At 43.1% G+C, this 20,846-nt stretch overlaps 1 protein-coding gene and 1 long non-coding RNA gene across 5 annotated transcripts in view; one reads left to right on the forward strand and one right to left on the reverse strand.

Annotated features, from left to right (window-relative positions):
- The window catches only part of bnc2 (basonuclin zinc finger protein 2), a 189,125-nt gene that overhangs the window by 158,880 nt on the left and 9,399 nt on the right, over positions 1 to 20,846 (forward strand). For all 4 annotated transcript variants that reach the window (XM_042484899.2, XM_088075936.1, XM_042484900.2 and 1 more), the window contains one exon: positions 14,870 to 17,262. In XM_042484899.2, the coding sequence (XP_042340833.1) occupies positions 14,870 to 17,262 (2,393 nt within the window). The remainder of the gene's footprint in view (positions 1 to 14,869; positions 17,263 to 20,846) is intronic.
- The window catches only part of LOC148189997 (uncharacterized), a 102,825-nt gene that overhangs the window by 57,890 nt on the left and 24,089 nt on the right, over positions 1 to 20,846 (reverse strand). The gene's annotated exons all lie outside the window — the stretch shown is intronic.

Here is a 20,846-nt window from a genome sequence, read left to right on the forward strand (position 1 = left end):
GAAAAAAGATATAACTGAAAGAATACAAATTGAGCTGTCCTCTAAATTGCAAACACGATGCCACTCTGCATGTGGAGAGCATGTGTGGAGTTTGCGGAGGACCACAGAGCTGCAGTCGGCCAACTGTGCTACAATCTGACATACAAAATTAGAAGTCCAGTGTATGTTTTCAAAAATCAAGTTTAATATTTTCAATGTAAAAATCTAAATCATCACAATCACCCTGGTGATACCACCTCACTGTACAAGTCAGCGCTAACACTGCCCGAGCAATGCTCAGCAACGACATCTGGTAGACTTTTGCTTCTCTCCCACCAGCACCGCCGCACGCCAATTGAGAACAGACAGATGCCAAGACCACTGTGGCAGCTCAGTCTTGCTCCCTCTCTTGCTTTTTTTTTTTTTTTTTGCTCCCAGTGTACCAATTCTCTCTGATACGGGAAACATGCTGTCACATCTGGGCCTTCCAGAGAGAAAGAGACGTGAAGGGAGAGATAATACAAGACAAGGATGGGTGAAAGGATCATCAGGGTGCACAGAGAGGAACCAGCGCTCTCTGGCACACACACACACACACACACACACACACACACACACACATGTGATATGTCACAGGCCCAGACATCAATGTGGGTGCCGTGAGGATGATGCCCCTTCAGGGTGACAGCGTGATAAGAAGGGTTATACTCTAGCACCAGTGCAGCATGGTGCGCGTTACTCCGCCGCACCCCTACCTCGTCTCTTCCGCTCTCTCCTCTTCTCATTAACCCCAGCTCTGATTGCCCCCAGGACTCCCTTGTGCTAATTAGAGGGGGGAAATATGTCTACGATGCATGCACTATTGTACAAACACACACACACACACACACACTTCTGCACAGCTGACAGAAAGGCTTCTGTAACTGGAGGTGTGAGAAAGGCTTGTCTGTGATTGTGTTTCATCTATGCTATGAATGTGTTGGCAACCGCAGGGTTAACCCCAGCAGGTGACAGTTAGCAGCACTGTTAAATCCTTTTACACAGACAGCGTTCATCTCCGCAGTGCTCACCTCTTGATTTAGCCGCGCTAAATCAAGAGGCGAGCGTTTTGTCTCGACATGACACAATTAGGGCTGAACAGGATATGAAACTGTGAATTGATCATTTCAGTTTTTCCCTGCTTGTCACTCACTTATTATAATGGGTGTCATTTTTAGTATTACAGACAATTTAATAACAATTCTTAATGAGAAATTCAAACAAGATCAGACAAAAAAAATCAACATAATTAATGTAATTCCTTCATATTTTAACGAGGATTGACCTCTTGTGGTGAGATGCTTAGGACGCAGATAAACTGATTGCCAAGAATTGCCTCTCACACACACACACACACACACACACACACACACACACACACACACACACACACTGACTGAGATTCATGGCGAATTAAAGCCTATTGACAGAGAAGCTGTGTGACCTCTACCAGCGCAGACATTTCTAACAGCACTTTGACGTCTCCATTCAGGAGGCTTTTGTGTTCTGCGGAGCAATTTGTGAATAAAGAAAGGGCCCATTTTCCTTTTTTTGTTTTACATGCTGTTAGGGACAAGCACAAGCAGACACAAACATGTTGTGGGAGTTGTACAGCAAATAGCCATTTGTACCTGGACTGGACCTGGGGAGAAGGGGATGAAGAGAGCGGGGGGGTATAGACAGAGGGAGGTATGGGGGGGAGCGAAAGAGAGAGTATTTAAGAGCACTTGAGTGCCAGCATAGATGTAGTCACTTCTCCCAGTGGACAAAACCAGGCCCCTCTGCACCATGGCATGATTTTTCACTTTAGCAAGCACCACTCAGTCCTCTTCCTTCAGTCCCCCTCTCCTTTCTCCTCTTCTCTCAGTCAGTGCGTGCTTCAATGATTCCATCATTCCCTTTCATTCACTCTGACTACAAGGGGCACAAGTGCACACACTTGCAAACACACATCGAGGGCGCACACACACACACACACACACACACACACACACACACACACACACACACACACACACACACACCCACACACACACACACACACACACAATTTGACCCATTTGCCCCCCTGCCATGGGTAGTAAATAATTCCATTGTGAGAGCCATTAGCGAGTATCTCAAGGGTTAAGAGGGGAAATACACAGGCAGTCAGATGGGCGATTAGACAATAAGAAGATGAAATGTCTACCATTGTTTTGTTGCTTATTGTTTCACAGAGCTCACATTAGACCTGTGGCTAATTCATATGCTTAATGTCCTTTTATTTGCCCTGTTTCTTTTTCCTCAAGAGGTCACATACTACAGAGATGAAGACATTTACACACACACACACACACACACACACACACACACACACACACACACACACACACAGTATTTGTATTGCTACCTCTGTCTCACATGTGGCAGTAGGTCAGTCTGCCAAAATCTAATGATCAACAGACCTGGTTCCCATCACTGTTTAGGATTCAACATCCCTTCAGACTAAAGGAAATGTAAGATGCAATTATGCAAAGTATAGAGAGGGCAGAGCCAAAACTCTTCGCCTGTCCTCATACATTCCAACTGAAAAACCAAACTGTTTGGGTTAATGCACTCGCCGGTGTGTGTGTGTGTGTGTGTGTGTGTGTGTGTGTGTGTGTGTGTGTGTGTGTGTGTGTGTTTGTATGAGTAGGACCTAAAGCAATGCAGCTTGCCATTTTTGTTGAGGACTGCACCTTACATGGCTACATTACTGTCTTGCCAGTGACATAGCCTTTGAAGAATTAGTGTCACCAAGCCAGAAACCTCACAAAGGAGACTGACTATGAACAATGCAATTCATCTTAATTGTGTCTAGACGTGTGTCAGCGCATGACTTGTACATGTGGCGTGTGTGTGTGTATCGCCACACAGCCCGCAGTCCAGTTGGTATGCATGAACCTGTGGACACACTAACTGGTCCTCTGAGCCTTTAGTTCAGCCACTGTCAGAGGGATCCTTGTATTTTTCCACAGGCATGTCAGAGGATTACACAGTCCCTCTGCTGTTTCACTGACCTCCCCCTGCCGCACACACACACACATACACACGCACACATCAAAGCAGCTCAGCATAGTGCCCAGCGCTAGGGGCACACTGGCCTACTCACTCAGCAGGCCGTTGGCACACACTCCACATCTGCCTGCAGGGGTTGCCAATGGCAAGCGTGTGTGTGTATGTGTATGCGTGTGTATGCGTGTGTGTGTGTGTGTGTGTGTGTTCGTTTATAAGAAAAAAACAACATATGTTCTTTGTTGGGTGTATGTCTGTCTGAAAAAGTGTTAACAACTATTTGTGTGTTACATTTTAAAGTTGCACTGATACATTTTTTAAAAACGCTACAGTTCATATTTTTTTTATAATCTACAAATCACGACCATTTAATCTGAAATATCCAAGATTTCCACTTCTTTTTTTAGTCAGAGAAAAATAAAACATAAATTTTAATCAGACAGTATGTCAGCTAGATTCCAAGACCAGGATCCAATCATTTTACTAAACGAAAAACAGAACTATAGAAAATGCCGCTACACTCATCCATTTAATTTTCAGATTTTTTTTAAACAGGAAAATTAAGTTCCTTCCAGAAAGCAATGCAGGCAGGATAATGAATGGGATGAGACATTTCCCAGAAGTCCCGGTTATTAACTATCAATCAAACATGTTTTCAATACTAGTTGACCCAGACATAGGAGGAAAACTGACGTGGTTTTAAATCAGACAAACAGGTAGATGTAAACGAGCATTGGGTGGCTGTGCACAAGAGTTATAATGCAACATAAATTATTAAAGCTCTTAGGCACATTGGCTGAGGGGAAGATATGGTGCGTGTGAATTATCCCTGATCAATATATGGAGTTTAGTGGTAACAAGGTTCCTAATTACGCCCCCATTTGACCACATGTTCACCTCTTCTCCCACCTTTTTGTTTTCTTCTCTTTCCAAGCTCTGCTCACATCCCACTCTTCCTCTGTCAGGCGCTTTGGCCTACACACAGGGCAACTATACAAGTACAATACAAATCAATGGGTTAACACATTAACACACAGACAAACAGTAGACAAGGTAAGGGTTGCGAGACCTCTGACCCAAACACCTCTAGCCCTCCAGGTTGATCAATAGTTAGAAAAATAGCATTAACAACCCATTGCACTCTTTCCATCTCTATCCTTCTTCGCTAATCATTCTTTCGATGTTATCCTCCTCACCCCTTCCTCTTTTCTTCCACGGCAGCAAGGGAAGTTTATTTCCCAGAGCTCCTTAGAAATCCCAGAAGCCTGTATGCCCCCATCTCACCTCCAAGCCATAGCCAGACACCCAGTTAGAGGCTATTACTATCGTTAGCTCCCCCCTTCATCCCAACAAGACTCAGACAGAACCTGGACATTAGCTAATCCATACTTATTGCATCTGGGTTCCTCTCAAAGCCTTGTAATTCATATGGAGAGACATATTAGCGCGACATATTAGGCTGGCAACAGCTCTACGAGGTGAGATGCTACACTGACACTAAATTGACTTAGCCGGAGCCTCGCGGGAGGTTGTAGGGCACTGCTGCTGGCTGACGACTCAGGCCCAGTCTGCCTGTATTGAGTTTCTGTGATGGCTGTTTAGCTTGTAGTGCTACACGGGGCAGAGAGGGGGAATGGAGGGTGCTCCGGCTCATCACGTTTACTGACAGGAGCCCTGCCGACCACAAGGCAATAGGGATCAATAGCATTGCACTGCACAGCACTGCCAGATCAGGCTAGACTCAACACAGGAAGATTGCATTACACATGGGCTTAAACCAGGACAAGCCTGCAGCGTTATAAGCACAAACATGTTCAATTTGCACTCAAATTAAAGCATGCATTTAATTTTCTAATGCATTGCCATACATTCAAACACAAAAACGCGATCTGTCCCAACATCTGACACACAGGTTATGTTTTTGTCTGGTGATCCTGGACCTGAGCCTCCAGGTGGCCCTACATCCCTCCTCTGAACAAACAGAGCAGCGGTTCGCTCCACTTCCCCCGTGTCACTGGGGCCAAGCCCAGACATTGTGCGGCCCACCGGCCTGCTGACACGGCCACCCAGCCTGCCAGGGATTTGCTGCTGGGTCATGGAGTTGACATTTATTAAAGGAAGTTGCATGGAGAGTTACAGGGAGTTGACAGTCCTCTCGTCACGTCGCACTCCAGAATCCAGAAACCTGTGTGGTACACACCCCTCTATGTTTCCAACAATAAAAGAAACAATGAAGCTGTTAAGCACTGTATGGCCCTCCCAGGGCCCACTACAATGAGGATGACAGCTTTCATTCCCCTGCTTAGTGCAACTGGGTTTGGAGCTCCTTGCTGAGAATTAAAACTTACAAGCCATTTAAAGAAGGGATGAACTACAGATGTTTGACATGAACAAATCTTGAAAAAAAAAGCCTATATGTTAAAATTACTAAGTGGGTAGTATATAAATGATTTTGAATGAATATTTGTGGCCCGCAAGGGGGGATGCAGAGTTTAGTGGACCGTGAGGAACAATGAAAATCTAAAAAAGAGAAGTCGAGTGAAATGGATTGAGTGTGTTGAGAACCAGATGTGCCGTGGATGGATCAAACATCTGCTGGCTCTGCGAGGCCTCAACGGTCTTGAATGACCCCCATCATCCAACCTTTCTCACTATGTGTCCTGCAAAACTTTTTGTTCTTTACTATCTGCCCCCTCATACAGATCAAGAGTTGTTTTTTAAATTATGTAAAAATGAAAGGTATTCATGTTAGTTGTTATATGGCCTATTGCTTGCAAACATGAATAGGGATACAAAAAAAAAAAAAGATTCAAATTTTACGGTGCAGTTTTTTTTTCTGTTGTTCTCAATCTTGTGTGTTTTGATGGTCTAGAGCTTTTCTCGGTGTATAAGTTACAGTACAAAGAGGCAGCACCAGATGGTAATGGTGTTTATTTTTGCAGTAAGTAATCACCATTCTGGAACTTATGACAGTAGACAGGCCTAGGGACCTGGAACCGTGCCCCGAGAGACCTGAGCACCACTTCCTGTTGTACCCACATGATCACACACATACACTATCACACACACATGCACACATAAACATGAACATCCTCCGGGCCGCTGGCGATGTGAGCCCCTGGGCCACAGGGATAGATGTGTTCTGGCACAAATGTTGGGGTAGTGTGAATTACACTGCAGCCACACTGGCACCCTCCGCCTCCAAGATGAATGAGCCAACTTACATGCCAGGCAACAATTCCAGCGAGGCAGTTTAAAAACAGAGATACGACCACTGGTGGTAATTTGGGACCATTTTACCCACTCAGTGCACTATTTCATTTTGATACAATATTGTTATTAGTGTTGTTCACTCTAAGAAACAATTAAAAGCCCAAAATATAATTACATTACTTTCAACTACAGCTGACAATGTTAACTTTTATGCCTGAATTAAAGCCTTTATTAATATGCATATATATTTTCTAAAATACTGTCAAAAACCAATTTAAATTACAATTATTTTGAAACCTAAATTAAAAGTCACTGGATAAATCAATTCTACCAATTTGGCAGCTTGGTAAAGCTTTAACATTTTCTAAAGCATTTTATTTTGTAATTCTACCTTAGATTTTATTTAATATATTTCTGTATTATCAGAAATGCACTGTGGTGCCCCATAGCTCATCTACAGCGTGTGTCCAATTTACATAAGTCTGAGTCCTTCCTGCAGTGTACTGGGGACAATTCCAACCCATAGCCATTGCTGTGTGTTGTCCATTTACAGTAGTGTAATGTAACAAAGTACTTTGTTGCAGTACTTAAGTATTTTTGGGATTAATCTGTGCTTTAGTTGAGTTTTAATATTTATGTCAACTTTCACTTTTACTCCACTACATTTTCCTGAAGCACTTTCACCACTCACTACAAAATAGAGAAGGAACAGAGTAAGGAAGGAGGGACAAAGGGCCGGACAGACGAATGACGGAATGGGAGGGAAAGGTTCATTTGTTATTTAAATCCCTGAAGTTGTAAAAAAAACCTTGTTTTTCTTGAATTGAATTTCTACAGTGGTGTACATGTTAAGAAGAAACAACCTTCATAATCTTCCAAATTCTGACCACTTACTTTTATACTACCATACTTGTACTTTTATTACTTAAGCACATCTAATATTATAAAACTACTTCATTACTTTTGATACTTAAGTACAGTAAATATCAGATGCTTTTAGACTTTACTCAGACTTTTTAGACTTCGACCAAAGTCTCTTTGACTTTAAGGTCATCCACCACTCTGATCCCTTCCCATAACACATTATGAATGATTTACAATTAGAGAGTCCGAAGCAACACATTGTTGCTAATTCTCCAAATAGTCAGATTCCTAGTTAACATGACAGGCACAGACTCCTTTGGGGTACCTAGACCCCCTAGTGGCCCTTCCTCAGTGAGTGAGTCAGGCTGGCAGTGAAATACTGTCGGGGAAAAGGAGCGAGGTGGAGGGAAGGTACCAGGGAGAGAGGCTCGAGTTAATGGTCTTGCATCTTCCTGGCAGCATGTCAATAATGGCTCTGATCACATTAAGTAAAGAGTCCATTAGCTTATTCTCTTTCCTCCTGCATGCTCCATAGCAAAAGCACAGGAGAAAACTGAAAAGCTCCCCTAATGCAGTGTGTCTGCGTGTTACAGACACCTCTATCTGTTCCCAGGAAGACCAAAACAAAATGACTTGGGAGGTACAATCCATTATCCATTCACATCTATTTCCTTTTACACAGTGACGTGAAAGTGATGTGTGGATTATTGTGACTGTGCCAAGATAAATGCTACATTCCAGGTAGTATAAAGGAACAATTAGGAAAAATGTAGCACATTTTTGAAACTGGGGATGCAAAGTTTAAGACTTACATGGACAGCACAGTCAGAAACAATGTGTCACGTGTTGGTTTTATGAGCTCAAGCCCTCATATTAAGTTTTCATTAGTAAAAGTTATGCTTTTATCAGGTTCTAAAAGTTTCACATTTTGTAGTGCTGTCACTCATCAAAGACTATGTTTTTTTCTCCCATTACTAGCCTGGGAATATAATGTGATAAGGGGCGGGTATTACACGAAAGAGGAGCAGAAATGACTGATACATCAAGACACAGTACAAACATGTAAAAAAGTGGCCAAAGAGCAAATTGTGAGCATATGTTAATATACCTTCCCTGCACCAGCCCTCTGCCAAAATAGTAATCAAGACAAAGGAGATGTGGTATAAGAGGGAAAGGAAAGCAGGTTGTCAGCTACCCCCCTGCACTCTCCCCCAACACATCTCCAGCAACACACACACACACACACTGGACAGACAGACCATTTCTCAGCCGCCTCACTGCTCTCCATTGGCCCTGGAGGGGGCACAGCGGCCCCCACATCTGTCTCCCAGGCCCACGACAGACCTGGCTGCTGCATCCAGATCCAGCAGATCACACGAATCATCCTCAATTAATGTGAACCATCAGGCGTTCCCTCGCTGCTTCTATCACTCCACCCCTCTTCTCTGAGGCATCCCCTCTAGCTCAGTGCTGGGTCCGCTGAGTTTTACACATTGACTGCGGCTACGGTTCCTTAGCACAGCTGGGTGAGGCCAGCCAACGTTATTGTGTATGCTTTGTGAAAAGAGACAGGGAATCAATACATCAGTCCAGACCCAGACGTTGCTCACATGTAAGCGCTGCGAGGCGGTTCTTCAGAGGTTCTGAACTCTGAGAACAGCCAACTTTGCTCTGCAGCGAACCGGGGCCTGAAATGGCTTCCATGTGCCGCCCCATCTGCACCTCTGCTGGGCTGTGGCCAAAGGACTGTCCTTTCCACTTTTTCAAGATGCCGGGGGACAGCTTTAAAACAAAAAAGGGTGGTGATGGTGGTGGAGGAGGTCAGGGGTGTTGGATGAATCAGAGGTTAGGGGACCTTTTTTTAAAATGACGGGTTTGTTTTCAGAATCAGATAATGAAAAAAGACAAGTCGGTGGGAAAAGAAACGGAAACTGTTTACTAAAGGCCACCTGGAACCAGGGATGTGCCAGAGTGTGACTCACCCGTCTGTGGTAAAGTCCTCTGTAATAACCCCCTCCTGAACCCCCCTTCCCTATCCTCACAGTCTGTGACTGCACTATAAATCTCACTCCAGTCGATTAGGGTGCCCTTAGCAACAACTAACACACAGTCATGAAATTTTAACCAAAGCCATGAGTTAAATCAGGCTGAGAGGGGAAGGCAGGGCATCTTGCGGCCTGTTGGTTGATCAGTGTGTCTGGCCCATTGAAATAATCTCTGTGGCCTCTTCACATTTACTCACACCAGAGCCCAGGAAGGTTGCCTTTCTGGCAGTGATGAGCATAATATTGACCAAGGCAATGTCCTCTGCATGGCTGGTAATTAAATGATAAAATAGGAATCAAACTTGAATAGAACTGTTAAAAGTTTTCCTATCTGGACTTTACTGATTCACCTGTATTTCCAAGTCTTTAAAAAAGACTGTTCCTAAGTCAAGGTTGAAATTAGTGGTTCAGCAAAGTCTGAAAAAATTGTATCTGACATATTTATTGGAGATGTGCACAGATGAACATAAGTGTTAGTAAAACACAACACTCTATAACATGATTTTTAGCTGTTTTATCTGATGTAGCCTCATTTCCCACCAAAGTGTAGCTACAGATTGTCACTTATTAAAACCAGACTGCATTCAGCCTGCATAAAGGCTGTCAGCTGACATACAAAGAGACACCAGCATGCTATTTTTTGCACAATACTCTCCAAAATATCCCAGAGAGACAGTGTGGGAATGTTTGCGAATATAACTGTTTATTTATTTGAATGCTTATATGTGATTTTTTTGCAATCTGGGCTATTGGTAGGCAGCAGTAAATCACACAATACTGTAAGCTACCATAGATTTCTATACATATTTATTTTAAAGTTTAATAAGTCATGGCTTCATTTGTGAAAGGTCTATCCTGGTAATAAGCACATGATTGCGACTGATTGGTCTAAAGGGATACTGCTCTTGGTCTTTAATGATGATGACACGTTATCAGTGTCATCTTGTACACCCATGTACATTGTGGATACACAAGGTCACATCCAAAACTAACAAATTCTTTTGATGTGCAGAGCATAAAGGAGGAATTTACCATGATCACAGAGTGTAAATTTCAACCTCTATGATTCCTACAAATGTCCTCCACCCACATCTGGACGTAGCTACTGATTTCCCTGTGGTCCATCACAGGGGAAGAAGTAGAGTTGGTTGTTCACACATGACCCCTAACCTGCACTGGGGAGCCAACAGGGGGGAGAGCAGCCTGTGTCTTGGGAGCTCTTGCCCTCTGATGTGATGGCTCCAGGCAGTGGGCTTTGCGTGAACCCATCCCCCATGGCACCCCTCGCCACTAGATCCTCTGCATTATTCATCGGGCCCGAGATAGGGTGGGGAGAGAAACAGAATATGGAAAAGGAAGCACCAAGGTTCAAGACCTTCTCAGATCACAAGGAACTTCTGCTTAACCTCCCTTGAAGTGGCGAACACAGGGATAGAGCTTTTTTTTTTAAAGGAACTGGATCTGAAAGCAGGACTGGGGATCAATGGGGATTCCCTGGAGGCTTGGTGGAGATCGCATTCACTGAAAGGTGATTGGTGAATCAATGTGGTTCCCATGGTTCACTTTGCCATTGTGAGAACTGATCCAACTGCAAGTGATACTGTCTTATGATCGGTCGAGTTGCTCTTATGTTGATGTGGATCCAGTGTAGCATCATCCTACACAGATTGTTTATATGTGAACATGAAAATGTAAATATCACAGATATTATATGACACAAGCTCCATGAGGGTCAGAGATCTACTATTTGATCTACTGTATATAGGCACAGGTCAATAAAATGTATTTATAGCTAATACAGTGTGTGCCTGGCATGACATCTCTCTTCAATGCTTTCCAAATAAACTCAGTCATTGAGTATGATAGGTGATGATTAGTGAAAAAGCATATTACATATTAAGCTGTTAATCCCTAATGCACACCATGCAACCTAACAACGCTGCACACCCCAGCTCTTAATACAGCCCAGCACATAACCTACTAATTGCATAATTGCCTGATTTGTTTTAACTGACAGTGGTGCCCTGGCCCATGACAAGGCCATCATTTGCTCATCCTCATTGTCAGCAATTTGCAAGGTGGATACCCCACTACACACCCACTCCACAACACCCAGCACCACAGAATTAGAGACAGCCATGAATTAAGAATGCATCGCAGCAGCGGAGAGATGAATAAATACAGCCGTTGCTAGATTAATTCTGAGAGACATGGATGCAGGAGGATAAAATAAACTAACAGCAGCGGGCTGTCCACCAGATAAAGTGGGTACTCCATCGTCTCTCTGCTGTAATTATTGGCTAATAGTCATTAACCTGGCAAACAGAGGTTTAGCTGTATTGTTTAAAGGACTCTGGGATGCATAATGACAGACTAATATGTCATAGCACTGGGGGAGATGGGGGAGGGGTGGATTAATGAGATTTTACTGGAGGGAGTGTACAAGAAGAGGTGGGGCACGCCTGGAAAATATAGGGGAAAGAGGGCCACATTAAGCTAATTGGAAGATGAGTGCCTACTTGTAAAAGTGCTTCTAATGGCATATTTGTTTCTCTCGCAGCATCACAAGGCTAATGCAGGGGAGTGGAGTTGAGACTTACTGTAGTAAGGGACTACAGGGTATTTGTCTGCAAATGTGTGTCAATGCATACGTTATATACTCATTCTAATACATATTGCTTTCTCATCTTTGATTGTTTATTCATTTTTATTGGGTTATTTGCACCAAACAATTTTGTCTGGAATTTAACATCGCTACTAAGTGATATCTTTCAAAATGTGGTTGTTATACATGAGGTTCTACAGCCATGTTTTGCGAGGCTCCTTGGCATAAAAACCAATAGTTTCCACACAGACTGAACCTTAATTATGTTTGTCCCCTCATATCCTTTTCTAGACCATTTTTGAATTTGTGTTGACTCCGTGCTCCAAGTCCGACCCCGGCCCCAACGATTGTTGACTGGCCTCCAAAACTCAATTGACCAGTGAACGAGTAGTGCTTGGATAGCCTCCTCTCAGACAGGGTCCAGTGCAGAGCAGAACTGCTGACCTGTTCTGACAGCTGGCTGGCCCTTCCTAACACTAATGGGTTGCAGTTTGGCCTGTGTCACTGTGTTTTGGCTTTTGCTTGACTTCATGAGTGGGGAAGTGGAGGCACAGGGTAGGAGTAGCAGAGGATGAAATAAATGTCTGAACCCTGTTTGATTCAGTGACTGAGGTGGACTGGATAATTGCGTGTGGGTTTGGACTGACTTTGGTCAAGTGATCTTGTTGTGTATAAGCTTGCAAAGCTTTGTAGTTTTCTTTTGATTACTATCATTAAAACCTCACTTATAGCTTGAGACTAATCCTTAGCATTTATTAATGGAAATCCCATTAAAATTACCCCCTTTTTGGGAGCTTGTGGTTCTTATAAATGTTATTTTAATCTCAATTAGACAAGCAAACAACAAAGTGAAGCAGCTAGGTAATTGTTATAAAGATGTCTTAATTGGCTTAAATAGAATTAAATCTGGCCAGCCAATGATCCTAAACATGCAAGTACTCTCCATCGCTATTTAATGTTTATTAATGAGAGACACTTTTCATGAGGAAATACAAATACACTGCATTAAAAAATTTCATGATTCTCACCATAGCCGTATATTAGGGCTACCTGACTGTATTTACATGTGTAACGCTAACAAATTAATCTTTTTTTCCCCCCAGAAATTATTAAAAGACTGCTACACTTCTTAGAACTACAATTTCTTAAGACATGTTGTGGTTGTGGAACTATTTAAGGATTCACTTTCTATTTTGCTTTCATTTTTTTGTTTCAATTAAATCAAATGGAAGTACTAATGCCCAGATGGCCATGCAGTATGAAATAATAGTGCCCAGGCTAGAATTTAAAGTCATACCTCCAGGCAAAAACTCCAGAGCGCACACAGAATGAAAGTGTAAAATGTTTTTTAATGTATATTTAACAACAAATACCCCAGTGACTATTGATGTTTCGTCTCAGAAGAATCTATTTCTCCAGTATATCTGAGGGCATGATATGAAACCACTCACACTTTTATTTTCTCTGTTTTTCTGCTCTTCTTCCTCTGTGTCTCCTCCCGTACTATCTCTCTTTCGCTGCCTCTCTTTAAACATTTATCTTCTGTTTTCTCCTTACAGGCCCTTTGTGCTTTGTGATGTTGGTTTTTACAGCTTTTTACTCACCAGAGTTGCCATTTATCTTTTATATATGCCAGCAGCTAGGAGCACATATGAAATGTTACCATTTCACTGTGACTAATTGTCATCGCTTGGGCTATTCCCTTGGTGTCACTTGCATTTGGTCCCTCAGGAACCTGTGTGTGTAGTATTTACACTGCGCCTCTCTCGATTTCTCCTCTATTTCTATCTTGTTCATGCAGACACCCATATCATACCATCTTATATAACAACAGCATTAGCAGAGAATAACAGTGTCAACTGTTCTGTCATCGGTGCAATAAATCAGGAAGCATTTACTGACTCAGGCTTAGTAGTTCAACCCAAAACTAAATTCTCAGGATTTGTCTTTTCCCAAAATCCCTTGCCATCTCTTGATGTCTTTATATTCTTCAGCAATTAATGGCATATCTCCAAATGACACCACCTAAGTAAAGTTGCTCTATTTGCAGAAATTCTGAATAGTTCTGGTCTCTGAGGATGGAAACTTGCTTCTCACCATCTCCATATCTACAAAAATTAAAGAACTTGAAATGCCAAGGGTTAATATAAATGATCTATTGTTAATGTTTGTTTTTTTACATGTCCTATACATGCCCTTTTTCATAGGTAGCCACTGTCGATTGAGAATGTTTTACCAGTTGTCCTAAATGACATGCCAGTTTAATACAAAGTATTTCATCATTAATATTCAAGTATGTGTATCCTTGAAACCTTATTAATATACTGATATCATTAAAATTTAAGGTAACACAGGTTATACATCCGGTAGACCTAACAAACACATAAGCATGATGTATATGCACCCTGTAAAATGAAAGGAACACTGGCTCAATGCCACTGTCAAGCCATACGCTTAAATAAACATGAGCTTTTCCCTTGGAGTGTCCAAAGCCATTCCCTGATACATAGTGTAGCAGTCCCATCCTCCCTCAAGCATTTCACTGCCTTAGAGATAGAGAATACACTGAGAAAAATGCCTGCCAACCAAGGTGCGATTAGTGGCTTGTATTAATTATGCTATTATTTCTGCCATTTTTTCTCCTACTCACACTATTTTGTAAATATCCCTAGGTACAGTTTGTGTACAGAGGGAGTCCTAGCAAGAGTTCACATATTTTACAAAGCTGTTTTTGTCAGTTTCACAGATTAACATCCACACAATGTTGGTTGCAGAGACCTGCTCATAACCCAACCTAAGTGCTTTTGATTTGTTTGCATGAGACTCAATTAAACTCTTACCTATTGTAATCACTGTGTGATTAATGATCACATTTTTAGGGCTGGTTTCTAGGAGAAAAAAAAAAAAGAAGATTTTCCGCAAAGCTCTGTTAGTTACTTGTCGCTCCAGGAGCCTTTGAATTTTATGAGCAGAAAAGCTTGCCCTTACAAACTAACCCGTGCTCCATCTTCTCCTTTGACCACACTGATTATGCACAATCAATAATGGTTTGTATTTTGGTCTTCTCTCTTTTCTCTTCTGGGACATCTAGGATGCTGCAGGCAAGGTGCTGGACCGCTGGACCATCATGTCCCGAGAAGAGGAGATCATCACCCTGCAGCAGTTCCTGCGCTTTGGTGAGACCAAGTCTATTGTGGAGCTGATGGCCATTCAGGAGAAGGAAGGTCAAGCAGTTACAGTTCCCTCATCCAAGACAGACTCCGGGATTAGGACATTCATTGAAAGCAACAACAGAACCCGCAGCCCGGGGCTCCTGACACATCTGGAAAACAGTAGCCCATCAAGCATTCACCATTTCGAGAATATCCCCAACAGCTTAGCCTTCCTCCTGCCCTTCCAATACATCAACCCAGTCTCTGCCCCCATGCTCGGCTTGCCCCCCAATGGCCTACCTATGGAGCAGTCTGCCCTCCGGCTCCGGGAACCCAGCCTGCCAAACCAAGGTGAACAGGTGGACACCAGTGAGTCAGAGGTGTCCCTGTCACCTTTCCGTACGGGCCAGAGCCCTAGCCGTGGAGCCCTGGGACCAATGAACAACATTGAACCCAAGACAGAGCCCAACAACAGGGCGTCGCCCATCTCACCAACCCCTTCCACCCAGCAGGCTCAACAACAGCAGCAACAGCAGACACAGCTCCAGCAGCAGCAGCAACAGGGCCAACAGCAGTCCCAAAATCCACCTCAGCAACCCAACAGTTTGAGTGACCACCAGGTCCACCACCACTTTGTAAAGGACGAGCAGTCCAAAACCATCACCCATGCTTCCTTTTCCTCCAAGATGCATCGCATGCGCCGCATGGGATCCACCTCACGCAAGGGTCGTGTGTGCTGCAACTCTTGTGGCAAAACCTTTTATGACAAAGGCACACTTAAGATACATTATAATGCTGTACACTTGAAGATCAAACACCGTTGCACCATTGAGGGCTGCAACATGGTCTTTAGCTCACTACGCAGCCGCAATCGCCATAGTGCCAATCCCAATCCACGGTTGCACATGCCCATGCTGCGCAATAACCGCGACAAGGACCTCATCCGTTCAACCACTGGTACACCTGTCATCTCAAGCACCAAGAATGGTGGCTTCACACTCACCAGCCCTGGAAGGCCACCACTGGGCTTCACTACTCCTCCAGTAGACCCAATGCTTCAGTCACCCCTGCAAAGCCCACTGGTGTTCCCTTCCCTGAAGTCAGTTCAGCCTGTCCAGCCAGTGCCCCCATTCTACCGCACACTACTGTCCCCTGCGGACCTCGTCAGTCCTCCAGTCTCACTGCCCACCAGCCCCATCCTGCCCACAACCACCAACAGTACCACCCTGATGGACCAGCAACAGCAGCTGCTGGCTGCTGCAGCAGTGGCTTCACATAATAATATTCATATGTCAGAGGTAGGACCGATGTCCCACCGCTTACAAACACATAGTGCCAATCACGACCTCAACACTGGCAGCAGTGACCCCACGCCCAAAAAGAAGCCTCGTAAATCTAGCATGCCAGTGAAGATTGAGAAGGAAGTAATTGATGTGGCAGATGAATATGAGGACAAAGATGATGATGACGATGACATACACCATAATCACCACCATCACTCATCCCTTCTGCACAACAATATCAAAATGAATGGTAACTGTAACAGCAACAACAACAGTGGCACTGGTAACCACAGTGGTGGTAGTGGGCAGCAATCCCCATCCCAGGATGAGATGAGCCCTGGCCTAGCTCTGCGAGGCATGATGAGACAGAGTGAAGATGAATGCCGGGAAGGGACTGGCAGTGAAAGTAGGGGTGGAAATGATCTTCAAGGCTCTGGTGAGCTACGTTGTATGGGAAGCTTCACCTCTGAGGATCAGGACCATGAGAGAGACTTTGAGAACGAATCTGAAACCTCTGATTCAAAGATGTTCTACCGCGATGAGCTGATAGATGTGGAGGACCAGCAAAAACACAGCAGGGGTGGGAAGTGTCCAGACAAAGAACAGGATGATGAGGGTAGTGAGGAAGCCCATTTGAGAAAAGAAATGGAAGGCAAGGGTCATTCCTCACCCTCCCCTCATCAGCCCCCTATCAAGATCAAGGAAGAACTCAACGATCCTACCTACGACATGTTCTGCATGGGCCAGTACGGCCTCTATAATGGAGGCATGGCGGCAGCTGCTGCTGCTGCAAGCATGGCTGCTCTGCATGAGAGTTTCATCTCTTCGATGGGCTATGGTGCCAGCCCACCCAAATTCCCTTCTTCTCAATCACCAGAGGGAGACCCATGCTCAAGTCCTGACCCCAAGATCTGCTATGTGTGTAAGAAGAGTTTCAAGAGTTCCTATAGCATGAAACTGCACTACAAGAACGTGCACCTCAAAGAGATGCACGTGTGCACTGTGGCTGGCTGCAACGCTGCCTTCCCTTCCCGGCGGAGCCGAGACAGGTTAGTGCAAGAGCTTGGTAATGTAACCAATTTATTTTAATGTAATTGCGACATTCGCAGGTAGGTTCAATGGAAATGTTTAATTCAACTATCTCCTACAATTAAAGTTTAAGGACTTCATATATTCACAGAATTTACAGTTGTTTTGTGTAAGTGGTTTTATAAAAGCCATGTTAAAACACAGTTCAACAGATATTTGCATTTTTGTGAGAGATATGCATTTTCATTTATGTCAATAAAATCAGATTTAACTGCAGTACCACTGTATGACATTTACCCGGAGAGGCTATCACCTAACATCTGTTAGCTAATTCAACACTAAAAAAATTGATTCAGGGGCATCTGCTTCTTGACAAGTCAGAGTTCAGAAGATTGGGGTGTCAGGATGAGAAACACATACACACACATTCAAACAAGCACTAGGTCTTACCCATCAACCCTGCAGCTGCAGTGTGTTGTTTACCTGCCCTCGCTACATGTACCTCATCTTGTGACAGGGAGGTGAAGGCGCATATATTAACATAGACAGCGGTTTGTCAAACCGCTGCATTTATTAGCGCATTAGGAGGTGAGGCTAGCCATACTCACCTGGGCTTGTTAGCACATATTAATCCAACACACACACTCTGCAGAATAGTAGCAGCAGTGGCAGCAGGTTGATGGTATAACACATGCTGGAGGTACATAACACCTCTAGTGCCCTGGGCAAGCACAGGCTCCCTAAAGGTTCACAAACAACTGTTTTATGCATCATGGAAGCACTTTTAAGTGTTAAACTGGCCATCATCCAGACATACTTAATGGGCAGCATTTAAAAACCTTTAAATAGCCAGAAATAATATGCTCTAGAATTACTGTTAATTGCAAAATTAAAATGATTTTAAAATAACAGCTATGTGCGAATTTATATTTTAGCATTGGTGAGACAGAAAATCCTATCCCCCTGCCTGTCATGTAAACAACCAGTCAGGAAATAGTGTTAAATGGCCCTTCACACTAATTGTAAATTCTCTCCAAAATACACAGCACTTCTAACATCTCTCATGCTTATGCTCTCTATATTTTTGAACAGAACTTAACAGCTACAAAACAGGCTTTCTCATTCTTTTCTTTAAAGGGGAAAACATAATTTTAAAAAAAAACGATTTAGCTTGTAACATCTGTGAAAAGTGACACTTCTATTTCAGTAAGGGGCAACTTGCAACTGAAAGCTTCAAATTGTGAAACAAATCATCCCAGAGGGAGCTTTATATTTTTCCTCCTTGTTTTGTCTCACCCACACACTGGCTCTGCATCTCCATCATCTCTTCCTCCACCACTGCTACCCCCCTCCACCTAAACTCGCAGCTCTTTTCCCACCCTAGGCCTTTTATTACATTTGTTGTTTCGGTGGCATCTGCTCCTACCACTGTTTGTTCATTAGTAGCATGTAAATAGAGGAGGTGACTCTGGGACTCTATTAGAATGGATGTGGGAGGGGAGCGGGGGGACAGGAACAGGGGACAAGTTTGTGTTAGTGAAGGTGAAACCCCACTGCCCCACTGACGCAGCTGTGCCGACCAAAGCCAGATGACAGGACGTGTTATTATAGCATGCATTGCCTCAGTGTGGTGTACGGCCACTGGTGAGTTTGTTACCTCCACTCTTTTGACAAGACTTTAGGAGCAGAGAATGCCTCAGGCATGGCTGGCCTGCTGTGTAACATGTGCATGTACACAGTGTACACATTTGTACAAATAGATAACACAGAAAAGTTGCTCCTCTATACACTTTATCTCATTGTAACTAGTCTTCTACATGTTGGATATATAAAGAATTGACTGCCTTATCTCAACTTTTTAAAAGCTACATATCAGTTACACTGGGGGGTGTCCACTAGGGATACTGGATATGTAATGTAACATGTAATGGATGTAATAGTGGCAACATATTTCAGCAGTTTAACAATAAACTTTTTGTCAAAAAGGACATCAGTGTGCTGAATTAGTAAGCTTCTTTGGGAATTTGACAGTTAGAAATTAATCTAAGCATCTTTTCCTGCACTATTTTCTGTTAAAAAATAAACTATTTATATAGTGCACATCAGACAACATATAAGCTAATACCGATATATCTGTGACGGGCCAATATCAGTTAATAAAATCATCTGACCGATATATCAGTCTACCTAAGAGTTTTGTGAAGTGAAAACTATCTGCAACTGGTAATCAGCAGATATTGCTCAAGTTGTTATTAGTGCTAACGTGGCTAATGTAAGTCTGTAGGTGACTATAATGTAGTATAAAAAATCAGAAAAGAAGAAGGAAACGGATGGCGTAGGGCAGGTGCATTTTCACGAATATGCAGCCAGGCACAGAGGGATCAAACATCAGACCATATTGCATAGAGAAAAGGCAACACCTCAACATGAACTCTTCCTATGCTCGCTCTCTTCCTGTGTCAGCCTGAATGTGTGTGTGACAGTGTGACTCCATGATGACCACCAGCACATAAACGCCATTCACACACATAAAGTGGCACAACATATGGGAGATAGAGATAACTTTGTAGTGAGGAGGGACAATCGCTGCTGCTTACATAAAACATCTTTGAGCCAGAGGGGTGTACAGTATAGCTTTGGGTGTGTGTGAGACCTAAGCGCACTATTGTTTCCATACTATTTTCTGTGGGGGATAAATTCCTGATAGCATATGGGACATATTACTGTGCCGCTGGTTCAAACAGGGAACAAAAACACAACAGAAAGACGGCATTACATCGCTGGAGGAATCCTGGGGCTTTGAGACAAGTCAATACACAAGCAGGGCTCTCATCAAATCTGTCCCTGGATAATCCTCTAATGACATAATGTCTGTTTCAATGTAATGGTGGTAATAAAACAGGGATATAATTTAGTTATTTTCAGAAGAGCATATTCTCTGATAAGATTAAACTGCATGTACGAAGACATTTTCACAAAATAATGTTTAGAATGATTATTACTAGTAAATTAGATGAGTCAAACTCTATTCTTTCGCCAAGTGTTGGCAGAAATGATCAGTAAGCAGCTCTGTCTGGTGGTTCACCTCAGACATAAAGGACTGTCACATTACTTAACACTTAAGTAATTCTCTTTAAAGAATAAAAAAGAGCAATAAGAATGATTGCCACAATAAGAGGGAGGTAAACCAGTGGTTATTTGTTGTTGTTTTTGCAGTTGAATTACATATTATATATATATATATATATATATGTGTGTAGCACTGTCAAGCTTCCTCTCCTCAGTACCTCCCAAACACAGCTGTTGACATCCAGCAACATCCAAGCACCTCTGCATATCTGATTAGTCCATTGACCGAGTGAAAAGCCAAAGGCACGTAAACACACCATCAGACACCAGCATCAAAAGCTGCTGTATCAAAGTGAGGAAGCAAAAGGAGAGGAGGTCATTTGATCTACAGAGAAAAACAACTAAGAACCAATGACATTGTCAGAGTAGGACGCACTGTAAATGTGCTGCCACAGAAAGAAAAGTATCGCCAGTGTTTGTTCACTTTGGTTCCTTGATCTATTTAGGAGACTGTAGGATTTCATACTCAGACACT

This window comes from Plectropomus leopardus, chromosome 3 (genome assembly GCF_026936395.1).
Source record: "Plectropomus leopardus strain MGB_pleo_1.0 chromosome 3, ASM2693639v1, whole genome shotgun sequence".
NCBI lineage: Eukaryota > Metazoa > Chordata > Actinopteri > Perciformes > Serranidae > Plectropomus > Plectropomus leopardus.